Raw genomic sequence first — 12,299 nt, 5'->3', positions numbered from 1 at the left:
AATAAGAGCTTCTTTTAAACTGTTATGGAAGCTCTCTGTTCTCAAACCATAACTTTAAATGGTGTTTGTCATTTCTCTTTGTAAACATTCAGAGGAACTCAAAAGAATCCAAAAAAAGTCCTTATAGTCCCTTACAGCAGTAACACTCAAGTGTAGCTGCCACTTGGTCCCCCAAGGCATGTCCTTCAGTCTATACATCAACACAACTGGCCACAGCTGATTAAGTGGGATGCCCAGAATGCCATGACTTATTACCTGCTTATTTCCCTTTTGCAAGTTGCTCAGCACTGAGCTTAAATTCTAAGGCCCAATCAAATCAAACTCCTAAACCCATTTTTGCAGGTCTATCTCTTGGACTACTGGTAAAGCTTAATACAAAGAATTACAAACAACAGGGAATTAGAATAATAGAGAGGCACTAATGGGAAGAGAACCCGAGAGAATAATGAAATAATAGCTGTAAGGACTTAACTTGATAATTAACCCTTGGGCTAGGAGCTAGAGTTGCCAAAGAGGAGCTCCCCCAGGGCTGAGCCAGACGTTACTGGAGAGGGCACAGCCTGGCTCACGGCACAGCACAAAAGTCACCACAGTGCCATGTAGACTCGTCAAGATCTGCCCTCTGACACTTGATATGAATCTTGTCTCAAGGGTGCCTCAAAAGCTACTCATGGGTTGGTGGCTCACCTTAGGCCCTCCACTATGAAACCGCAGACCTGGGGACGTGGGAGAAAGCTGCTGGGCTCGAAGCACTATAGGAACTCAGCACTAGAGAAAGCCAGGAATGCTGCCAAGAGCCTGCCCACCAATACACCAAAACCAGGACAGAAAAACCCTTTTCTTCCTTTAATGCCTCTTCAGCGCCCTCTACTGACAAAGACTCAGACTCTGATGACAAAGGAAAACTTACTTAGAAAGGCCCAGATCCATTTTCACAGTGCAGTCAAAAAGGACAAATTTGGAGTTGAGAGCAATAAAGCAATAGCCTGCACCCGCATTGCTTCTCAGGTTCCACTTACAGATTTTGCAGCCAAATGTCACACCTTGCCTGAGGGTCGTTTGGCTGGATCCTTTCCCTCAGGTTTCACCCGGAAATCACAAAAGCAACGGAGAAAGAGATGAGTCTGAACAGAATCACAAACCCCTTCTCCTGTCTTTTCCTACAGCTCCTCCAGGAGTTTCCGTCCAAGGCATACCAGCCCCAGTCTTCCAGGGCAGTGGGGAGGAGGCTCAGGACTGCGGAACGCAGACCGCTGTGGTCTGAAGGCCTTTGTGAGCCTCGACGCCAGCAGGCGGCCTCGACGCCAGCAGGCCGCCTCCCGGGTCCCCACGGCCGTCTGAAGTCTCCCAGCCGAGGGAGGTGGAGCGGGGCGGGCCCGGCGGGCGGCGCGCTGTGATTGGGCTCCTGGGGGCCCGCCCCTCAGCCCGGCGCGTCGGGACGGGGCGGGGCCAGCTGCTGCTCGGCTCCGGGGTGCGGGCGCCTATTGACCCAGCGGCCGCCCAGCCGCGGCTGTCTCCTTCTGCGCGTGGCGGGCGGTGCAGGAGCGCCGAGTGGCGCTGGGGAACCGGCGCTTCCTTTCGCAGCTGCCGCCGCCATCTCCGCGTTTTCGGGGCGGGAAGGAGGGAGGGGACTCGTGGCTGCAGCTGGAGCGGGCTTCTCTCCGCGGACCGTCCTCTTGTTCTCCTCTTCCTCCTCCGCGCGCCGCCGGCGCCCGCCCCCTGCACCCTCCTGCGCAGCCCGGGTCCGGGAGGGGAGAGAAAGGGGTGGCGGGGGGCGGGAGAAGCGGACTCGCGCTGGGAGGAAACTCCTGCCCGATCCGTGCGTCCCCGCGCCCAGTGTGCACCCCCGCCCGGCCTCGGCAGCCGCAGCGGCAGGAAAGGGCTCAGGCGGGGGCGGTGCCACGGGGGCGGGCCCGGCCGTCCCGGCGCTAAGTTGTGGGGCCTGGCTGCTCCCGGCCCGATTCCCTTCCCCTCCGCTCCTCGGACCCGGGTCCGCGCCGCCGGCTCAGGAGCTGCTAAGCTCGCACCTCCTGGGGAAGGAGGACACGCCTGCCCTTGTCGAGAAAACTTTTCCTGCTGACTGGGTCGGGGCGGCGGTGGCAGGAAGTCCGGGCAGCGACCTCTCCTCCGCCTGTCTCTCTTGCCCTGCCGGGTGCCGGCTCTGAGCTCGATCAAGTTTGCGGGGCCCCGTTTCGGGCTGCAGTCGCTCCCGCCTCAAGAGGGACGCCGGCCCCACGGAGGGCGGCGGGCCAGGGCGAAGGCCAAGGGCGCGTGGTGGCGCCGGAGACAAGGTGCGGAGCGCGACCCGCACTCGCCGCCGAAAGCGCGAAGGGCACGAGCCCCGGAACAGGGATCCTCTGGCGGCCGCTTCCAGGAGGCCACAATTCGCCGCCTCCTCCGGCTGAGGACAGTGTTCTGGCCCCGAGTGGATCGAGGGAAAATGAAGTTAAGCCGCCAGTTCACCGTGTTCGGCAGCGCGATCTTCTGTGTGGTGATCTTCTCGCTCTACCTGATGCTGGACCGGGGCCACTTAGACTACCCGAAGAACCCGCGGCGCGAGGGCTCCTTTCCCCAGGTGAGCGCTGGGAGTGGGGGCGCGAGGCTCCGAGAGGGCTGGCGTGGGGGCGCTGTAGTTTCCCGCTGCTCCGCGACCCCTTCCTTCCTGCCGAGGCCGACTTAGAGGAGGACCCGAGCCTCCTCTAGCTCCGGCTCTGCAGCCTTCGCACCGCGGCGACCGCGACCCGGGAGCCTCCTTTCCCGGGCGCACCGAGTTCACAAAGTGCCGGCGGCCAGCGGTGGCGGGATCGCGCCCAGGGGAAGTGGCCATGTTCGCGCACTGACACCCGGGCCTGTTGGGGTGGCCTCGGGCACCTGCTGGCCGGGCACCCCGCGCGGTGCGGAGCGCTCCCCCGTCCGCGCAGCGCCTGCTCATCGCTGCTGGGTAAGCCCCTCGGCCCGCACAGGATTAAGCCGCAGAGACCCCCTGCGCGCATCCAGTCACAGACATGGATCAAACAGATCTCATCTGGGCCGATTATTTACCCCACGGTATCTTGAGAAATAAAAGTTTATTCCACGTTTCAGACTTCTTAGATGTGAATCTGTAGGGTTGATTTTAGTGTCGTCATTCCATAGCTATTGCGTCGGGTTTGTTTGGGAGCCTAGTCGGGAAGCGCGTGTTATGCTCCAGCCGGAAGCTGTGAGGCGCTCAGTCCTGCGCCCCGTGGTCAAATTGTCAAACCGGCTTGGAAAACGACCCGTCTTAAGTCTTTCATTTAGTTAACAAAAATAAGCAAACGGAGACAGTCGTTTCTATTAGAGACGATACCGAGCTGCGTTTGCTATTTCAGTTCAAGCTATTTGCCATGACCTGTACACTTAAGAAATTTTAGTAAAATTGGATATTGTGTAATTAGCCCTGTAATGAACCCGAAGAACGCCTGACAAACTGATCTATCAACTGCTTGCCTCAGAGAGAGACGTAAGGACATGAACAAGTTGACTGTTGTGTGTGTGTGCCAATTTGTTACCAAAGAGTATCTCTGCCGTTTGTTCTTGGGATATGCTAGGGCAAAAAACTGGAATTTAATTGAAATTAAACTACTATACCTGAATTATTGTGAAAGTTTAAGGAGACCCTTTTTCAGAGCATTCAAAATATTTTACAGGTGAGAGGTATTAGAAATCTTGCTGCAAACATATGTATCAAAAATTTAAAAAGCTTCTGGTTCCCCTAAGTAGCATGATAGAGAAAATACAGTGGATAAACTCTGGGGATTATCTTTGAATCTTGAGTTTAGAATTGTCCAGTGCTTGTGGATGAGATTGGATAAAACTTTTTTTAAAGGGAAAACCCTCTGTAACCAAAGCAAAAGAAAGAGTTCTAAGTGCTGTTTAACATATTGTATAATTTTGGGGGTATATTCGCTGTGATTTTTTCCTTCCAGTAACGACATTTTCAGAATTTTCTCTATTACCCGAAAAATAATAAAAACATATGTTTTCTTAAAGGGTTACTTGAATAATATCCTTTGGCTTGATGGTCACTTGGAAATGATCAGTGCAAACATCTGGGGCCGGGGTTCTTTGGCAACCTTGACATTTTACTGTTTCTAAAGTGAGTGACTTAGTCAGTTACTGGAAATCTTAGGCAAAGTTAATTTTAATATCCAGCCTTAGTCCTTATCAAGGGGCTGAAGTTCTGCTTAGAGTGGAAAGCATTTGATGGAAAGTAACAGTGGCTGCTGGAAGAGAAGAAGGTCCTGTGCATATTGTTTTGTGTATAAAGAGAGGGGGTTTGGAAGATGGAGCTTTTTAAACTTAATATTGCCTTCAGATTTTCTGTACTGGATTTTCAATGCTGGAAGAAAGTTCCTTTTGCTGTTTAATATTGTAGAGCTGCTGAATCCCAGAACAGGTGGACAGGATAAACACTAAGCCTAACTCTTAGGTGTCTGACATCAGCCTGTATCTTAAATGATACACTCAATTCCTGCCACCCAGTAGGTGAGGCAACAAAGGCAAGGAGAGATTAACTTGCCCAAAGTCACACAGCTAACGGCTGAGATGTGAACAGGCGGCCCTTGGAGTCTCGGCTCTCAGCCTTAGTGTTGTACTGCTTCTTAGTAATCCTTGCCTACTGTGTAGGCCCTAGCCTGCTTTTGGAAAGGGTGATGTGAAAGATAGAGCATGTTGCTCTGTGATTTATTAGCTTATGACTTTTTTTAAATGAAATTTTATTATGAAGCCCTAATGAATGTGCTTTTTCTGAAACATTTAATGCTTAAGATTGATACTTCTCCCAGAATGTCTTCTAGCTCACTTTAGAGCTAAACTATGTTATAATGAAAACCATTATGCAGCACAGCATCCAGCATTTGAGTTTATTTTTTTTTTTACTACTAATAACTCCCATGTAATCTTTAATTTGATGAGAACACAAAACATAGCAAAACTAGGTTGCAATACATTTCTTTAGTGAGTTAAGGGTACTGAATTCCTTAGAATTTACAGAACCAAGCTAGTCAGTCACTATATGTCATTTTTGGTATTCTAGTAGAATATCTACGAAGATATTTATTTCCTCTGAATTACCTTTTTTACTGTGTTTCAGTCAATATGGAACCCTCAGTAAGGTATGTGGTCCATTTTGTAGGCAAGATATTTTTTAAAACTATCCTAGATTGAGAGCAGCCTACTTACTGTTATTCTGGCCTTCATTCTTTTTCTTTCCTTCCACAACTCTGTGTTTTCCACAGTGTGGCCAGATTCGGGGTAGAAGTGGGCCCCACTTGGATCCTTCAGTATCTCCCACCCTAGAGCAGCTGCCTGCCTCTGAGATAGTCTTTGGGAGGCTCTCTCCTATTCTTCTAAGAGGCATTCCTTTGAGACCTGGAGGCAACAGGTGGCCTTGTCTGTTTTAGCTTGTGTGTGTATCTTGGGGTTAATACATTTCAGCTAGAAAAATCAGTAAAAATGCTACTCTGCATGTGAGGCTGGCCAGAGCCCAATGTCCTGAAGATGCTTTAATGTAATGTTAAAGAATTCGAGCAGATAAAAAGAAATACCAACAACTTCCTGAAATTTTTCATTTCTTCTTATAAGCAGATTTCATAAGTTGCTTACTATCGATGCTGTGTATAATAGGATATCTTATTAATGTCTTATGTTTGAATCTGGGGAATTAATGAGTCAGGTTTTGTACAACAAATGATTGTTCTTTGAATAACTAGGATATGACCATAAGCATTATTATTAACTCTTGAAAGTCTATTGAGAGTTTGGGACTCTGATGGGAAATGTGGAAGTGACATTGAGATTTTATCTTTGTGCAGGGATAACATTTATCAAGTGAGAAAGAGGGTGAGTCTTTAAATAAGTATTTGATTGAAAAACATTGGAAGGTGAGAACATTTTTTTAACTTTTGTTTTTTTTAACTTAACTGAAAATATGGTACATGTATAAAAATACTGTTAAATGTTTTACATTTCTACTACTTTAAGAGTTCAGCATAGTTGATGTTTAATAAAAGGTGGCTTCAATCTCCCAGTTATTTTTTCTTCCTTTCAGAAAGCTGTGAATCTTAATCTAAGAATGATGTATAGAAAGACACTATCGAGCCCACTTCTCCACAGTCCAGTGCATTCTATTTATAAACGATAGCACTTGTCCCTGGGGTTTGTGCAGGTGCATATAAGGGAATTTGTTTCATTTCTGGGGGTATAATGTTTGAGATCTGTGCCTTTTGGGAAGCGGTGGCAACCAGTTAGGAGGAATGCAAGGATAGGAAAGCCTCTGGAGAAGCTGGTGTCTTCCACCCCCTCCTAATTCCAGCAAACCTATATGATTCTTCCTGCCCGGCATGTTTAACTAAGACCCAAGCTTACTTTTTATACACCAACCCAGGCAGACGCTTGGGACTACATCTGTTCTGAGGGCTTGTTTATTATTTTTTAAAGGGAATTGAATGTGTTGTTCCCAGATCAGCACTGCTGTCAGGGCCTAAACAAATACTTTTGTTTGGGAGATGTTGCAATCCTGTTTATCTGAAAGGGAATTTCTCTGTGACTCACTAATTAGCATTAAGGGATATCTGGGCTCTGGGCAAAACACTGACTAATATTATCCCTTTTATTTGTTGTTTTTCCCCTTGAGTCAGCTATTGCTTTTTGTGGTAGCCTTTAAAACTGGCCTTTTTTGACAGACTGGAGTAAGTGTTGAAATTTTCCTAGAAGGAGTAAGTAGTTCAGTAGCTGTTGCTGATCCTTTGCTTTATTCTTAGCTTTTTGCGTCCAACAGTGTTCATTTTCCCTGTGGTTTTCTCATTTCTATAGAAATCTTTAAGAAAATGAGAGGATATTCAACAGCTGGGATATGATCTCTGGTTGCTAGATTGTAAGGGTCTTTGCGTGTTTTTGACCCCTTCAGTCTTGGTGTTTGGTCCAGTTCCTGGTAGCATCTGCTTTTACAGTGCATGTAAAACTAAGCAGAGGAGGAGGAACTCTAAAAAGACTGTATTTTGCTTCTTTTTAAAGTTGTGACTAGTAGGTTGATCAGTAGAGGAAGTAGACCATTTTATCTAATATAGGTTTCTGTTTCTGTTTCAGTTACAGATTCAGAGCCAAACAGCTAATTTTAAGGTTGAAATCATGTTTAGGCTCAAATAAGTTTGAGGGTTAATTGTAGTAAAACGGATTTCAGAGCTGGAGCTTGCAAACTACCGAATTTTCCAGGTGATAGGAAGCAAATCATTTGATTTGAATGAATTCAGTCTCTTAAGGTTATAACGGAGCTTTTCTGTGAGATAATATATTTAAAAGTAATGCTATTTGTACTTTCATGCAAACAAGTGCTTATTAAATATCCAGTAAATTTCTTTTTTGTTAAATTTGTAAAATCAGCATACTGTTTTCTAAAGAAAAGGTCAATCTGGAAGCACTTCAGTTTAAAATGAAATATTCCACCTTTGGCTGCCTCCCCACCTCATCGCTCTGGACATTTGGGGGCAGGCTGTCCTATGCAGTATATGTAGGATTCTTAGCAGTGCCCCTGGGCTCTACCCAGTATATCCCAGCAGCATCTTTCTCCTTTCCTGCCTCCCTCCTGTTATAGCAACCAAAAATATCACAAATGTCCTCTAGGGAAAACATCAACCCCACTGAAAACCACTTTGGCTGCAATCTAGCCAGTGGCCTGTTCTTTATACCCATTTCACTTTGTGAGTATTTGCATTTTGAGAAGGATTGATCAAAAGGCTTAATTCTAATACTCAAAAGGATAACTAGCAGTTTTTGATGATTGAATTGTATCCTTTCTCTGGATACCTAAAATTCATTTAATTTTTAGGATTCTAATTGTACTATGTTATATAAAATACAAGGGCAGATTATGTTCATATGCAAGTTAAAGGAAAAATGGAAGATTATAAAACTTAATTTTTTGAATTGCATATACGTATTCTGAGAAAAACATTGTGGTCAGGTAATAGTAAATAGATTGTTTACTTTCTGCAAGATGAATCAGAAGTTGACAATAGTCTAGATTTAGTCTCCTTGCCTTTTAGCATAGGAAGATAAAATTTATGGATTAGTAATAAGGTAGTATAAAAGTTAATGCAACTACTCTGATGGACAATGACTGTAATGGGGTATGTGGTGGGGACTTGATAATGGGGGGAGTCTAGTAACCATAATGTTGCTCATGTAATTGTACATTAATGATACCAAAAAAAAAAGTCAATGCAAAAATAATTTCAGATGTCTCAAATTTTCTCAGGTAAGCTGCATATTTTCTTCAGTGTTTTACTTTGCTTTACTTCTGTTAATTCTCATGATTCTGGGTACTTCATTTTGTATTTCTTTTTGAGGTGAGAAAAAGCAGGGAAATAAACGGGAAGATGAAATAATAGGAGGCTTCTCTCCTGTTCATTTCATTTTGTTCTGAATAGCCTTTTTAAAGAAAGGGGAATGGAGGTTTAGGGGTAGGGAAAGAATGAAATTCTTGGCAAATATCCTCTGTGCTTCCCTTTTGTCCCCAAGGCCTTTGGTCTTGAACTCTGCCTACACCAGCTAACTGTGGGCCAAAGGTGGCCTGAAACCTGTTTATAGGACCACAAACTAAGAATGGTTTTTATGTTTTTAATTGGTTAAGTGTTTCATGACATAGCCACACTCATTCTTGTACAAATTGTCTCTGGCTTTCCTGTGCTACAAGGACAGAGTTGAGTAAATTGTGACAAAACTATCTGATCCACAAATATTTACTATCTGGCCCTTTACAGAAAAAGCTTGCCAATCTCTGGCTTTAAAATATGTTTCTCTGTTACTAATTTGGAGGTAAACGGTGTGGTTACCTCTGTTGAAGCAGAGGTGAGTTAATTAGAACCAAAATTCTCATAAACTGGTTGTTAGATAGGCATTAGTCAAACTTAGTTTGTGTTTTGAGAGTGTAGTTTAAAACTGGTGTTATCTACATGTTTCATAGATTTCCAAGTATCCAAGGAACTTCTGTGCTGTAGCATGGACATGATTGACATTTGTTTCCCTTCTGTTGCCTGAAGGTTTCTCATAGGACTGCTCTGGGATGAAGGTATCTGGAGCATGAACTATGCAAAACTGATCCATGATCTCAAGACTGAAAACCATGGCTTTATTTTATTTTGGATTTGCTGTAATTCACAGATGGGCTGAATTCTGAGCCTGATCTGACTGCTTGGGTTAGTTAGTAATGTGGAGGGAGACCCTGGGGCTAGGTATTTTCCTCATAAACCATAGATCTAGGAAGAAATTTGGCAGTCCTTTTGAGGTCCTGAGGGCTGCTCAGCTTGGAGGCAGAGAATTACCAGGATGTCTACAAGGGCACTTGGCTGCTACTCTACTCATCAAAGAGTAGTTAATTCCTTCTAATTTTGAGCCTTCATGCTTTCTAAAGATGATGTTGACTTTCTTCATTCCTGTGACACAGACCACCATCCAGTTTGGTCCTCAGAGATTTTACTATCATTAAATTGCAGTGCATTTAGTCTGAAAAAATGCATGGAATGTATCTTACCGAGTGGTGTCTTTAAGTATTTTTTTCCATTTTTAAATATATGCATTTGTGCATTTTTCACATGTAAATGGATTTTCCACTGGCTTCCTATGCAGGTAGTCACCTTTGGAAGTCCAGAGAAATTAAATACCTTTTCCAAGGGCAGAGCAGGCCCCAAATGTCACCCAGTCCCACCAGCGAACCTCATTGTCCTGAATCAGATCCTGGAGAGCTAGGGAATTTGCGAGTGATTGTTTTCTTTAAGTATGTGTTTCTTCCAAGACTGAGTGGTTTAGTTTGTGATGGGAAGTTCTTCCCTGTCAGGGTGAGGCTGTACTTTGGGGCTGAAATTGTGCTTTGTAACAGCTCCCCTCTGTCCCTTCCCCCACAGATACAGAGGGATCTGAAATTTATGAGTCCTGGCCTTTGTGGCAGCATTTTGACCTGTGGGGCATTAGAAGATGGAAGCCTAAAAGTAGGAATCATTCTGTGAATTATTTTCTGCATGAAATAAGGTTCTGAATTTGTGTTTTTAGAATCCAGTGAGGTAGTTGTTCCTCTAACATTTGCCAGCACCCCAGATGAAGTAAGACATAGACTTTTAGAGTACAGAGGGTCCTTCCAGGTCAGGTCACTTAGTCTTTGATTTTTCAGATAAGTACACTGAGAAACATAAACTGGACTTGAAGAATTTACCCCAGGTCCCATAATCAGTCACAGCATACCTGGGATATGTCTCCTGGCCTAAAATTCAGTGGCCTTTTTGTTGTACTATACCAGCATATATTTGAGAACTTACAGTGTGTTAGAGACTGTGGAAGTTATGATAGACATACTAGAAATGTTACTTGCTTTGAAAGATTTCATGTTTGGAGAGATATACTTGCCATTTATGAAACAATTAGAAACAGTTGAGTGTTATTTAATTATTCTTTAAAGGGGTTCATTTAAAAAAGTGCCTGGCACCTAGTAATTGCTCAATAAATGCTAGTTACTACTAATGGACAAAGATTTATGGAGTATTATGTGCCATGTACTGCTGTAGGTTTTGGGGATTCAGGAGCTAAGAATAAACCAAGAGTCCATGATCTTAATTTATATTTATAAGGGCAAAGCCTTTAAAAAGAATTCAGAACTAAGTTGTTCATAACTATGAACATAGTTCAGAACTGGCCAAGCTCAAATTGGCCAAAAGACATGGGATAGAAGGTAGCCTTTTGGGACTTTAAAGGGAGAAAGAAATTCCTAGTGTGAAGTACTGTGCTTCCAAAGCCTTGGAGTCATGAAGGAGGCTGGCACCATGAGAAGAGGTGAGGAGATTGGTTTGATTTAGAATCTTTGGTGTTTATAAAGAGTAGTTGGGAAAACAGTAGGTAGTTGGGGATCAGATTGTGAATTGCTGTGAGATGCAGTCTGTTGAGTTACGAGTTAAGTGGTAGTGAACCATTTGAAGCTACTGAATATATCAGGAAGCTGCTTGAGAAAAGCAGTGTTGGGCAATGAATTTCATAGAAAATTTTAGATCTGGAAGGGAGCTGAGAGAATATTCAATCTAGATTATTCTGGTAGCAGTGTGTAGGAAGATTCAAAAGCAGGAAGGCAGCTGAGAATCTGTTTGAGGTAATACAGACAGAAGGCAGTAAATCCCTGTACCAAAATTGAATTGGCTAGAATCAAGGGAAAGAAGAAGAAAGTGGAGACATTTTATAAAAAAGAAGCGTCAGGGTTTTCTAACAGATTTAATAAAGGGTAATAATTGGTGGCTTGAGTGAAAAAATGTCTCCCCTTTTTCCTTTGGGCTGTTTGGAGACTGCTTATACTGTTTGCAGGAGGGGTTAGTTTGAAAGATAAGCTGGTTGGGAAGCCAAGTTCAGTTTCATTTATGATGAGGTGGACATTAGTGGAAACAGCCAAGTGGGCTGGAGTGCCAGAGTGAGAGGTCAGGGAAAGGAGATGCTGATCTGGTAGTCATCAGCTAGGCGAGAAGGAGCAGAGGCTGCTGAGATTTCTTGCAGTCAAAAGCTACACTTCTCATATTAAGATTATTGTGTAGCAGATGTTATTAAAATGAAGCAGCTTGTATTGAAATTGTCAGAAACTAGCTCATTGATCAGCATACCTAAGAAAAGATAAGACTGTTACAAGGAAGGATTTCAAAGAAGCATTTCAACAAGAAACTGAAAAAGTCCCTTCTCATCTTTGACTCAAATTAGGGAGCTTCTAGGTTTTAAGAACAGAAAATAGATTACGGTCTGTGTATGTGTGTGTGTGTGTGTTTAAGAGACAGAGACAGAGACACAGAGAGGTAGATTTATTAAAGATCAAAAGGCAACACTCTGAACAGTGGATTTATAACTCAAGATTGCTCTGAAGATCAGACAGATTTCTGAGAATACTCCCAAACTGCCTCTTGTTTATAGTAAAGAAGAGCCCCTCTTGTTTGGTTGGTGGCAGACAGTCCCTCCTACCCCCTACCTGAAGAAGTAAGAACTTTGTCCCAGGTCTAACTCTTAGACATTTGTAGGGCCAAAGGACAATAACACTTAAGATTCAAGATACTTCTTAACGATTTTTAGGGAGAAGATCTAGCCAATAATTGTTCAATAGAAAAAGAAGAAGATTTGAGAAGCACCCAAGAAATTTGTATACTTAACTGATCTTTGATAGATGATGGTATATTTGGAAGTCTGCTATTGCTGTATTCTTATATATAATATTGTATCTTATTGGCCTTTGTTGCCTCTGTGGTGTTCACAATGCCTACCTTGCT

General features: G+C 43.9%; 1 protein-coding gene across 3 annotated transcripts in view; it reads left to right on the top strand.

Moving 5' to 3' along the window:
- The first annotated feature begins 1,471 nt into the window (after window positions 1-1,471).
- Window positions 1,472-12,299, top strand: part of MAN2A1 (mannosidase alpha class 2A member 1) — a 184,798-nt gene continuing 173,970 nt past the window's right edge. The window contains exon 1 of one of the 3 annotated variants that reach the window (XM_037011917.2): window positions 1,472-2,575. In XM_037011917.2, coding sequence (XP_036867812.1) covers window positions 2,441-2,575 — 135 coding nt within the window. In that variant the 5' untranslated portion in view covers window positions 1,472-2,440. Of the gene's footprint in view, window positions 2,942-8,208; window positions 10,005-12,299 lie in introns of those variants that run through there. The other 2 variants (XM_037011918.2, XM_073233104.1) reach the window with 2 other exon arrangements.

This window comes from Manis javanica, chromosome 1 (genome assembly GCF_040802235.1).
Source record: "Manis javanica isolate MJ-LG chromosome 1, MJ_LKY, whole genome shotgun sequence".
Classification (NCBI taxonomy): Eukaryota; Metazoa; Chordata; class Mammalia; order Pholidota; family Manidae; genus Manis; species Manis javanica.
The sequence above is the reverse complement of the archived record's forward strand: the minus strand, read 5'-3'. Positions and strand labels throughout refer to the sequence as shown.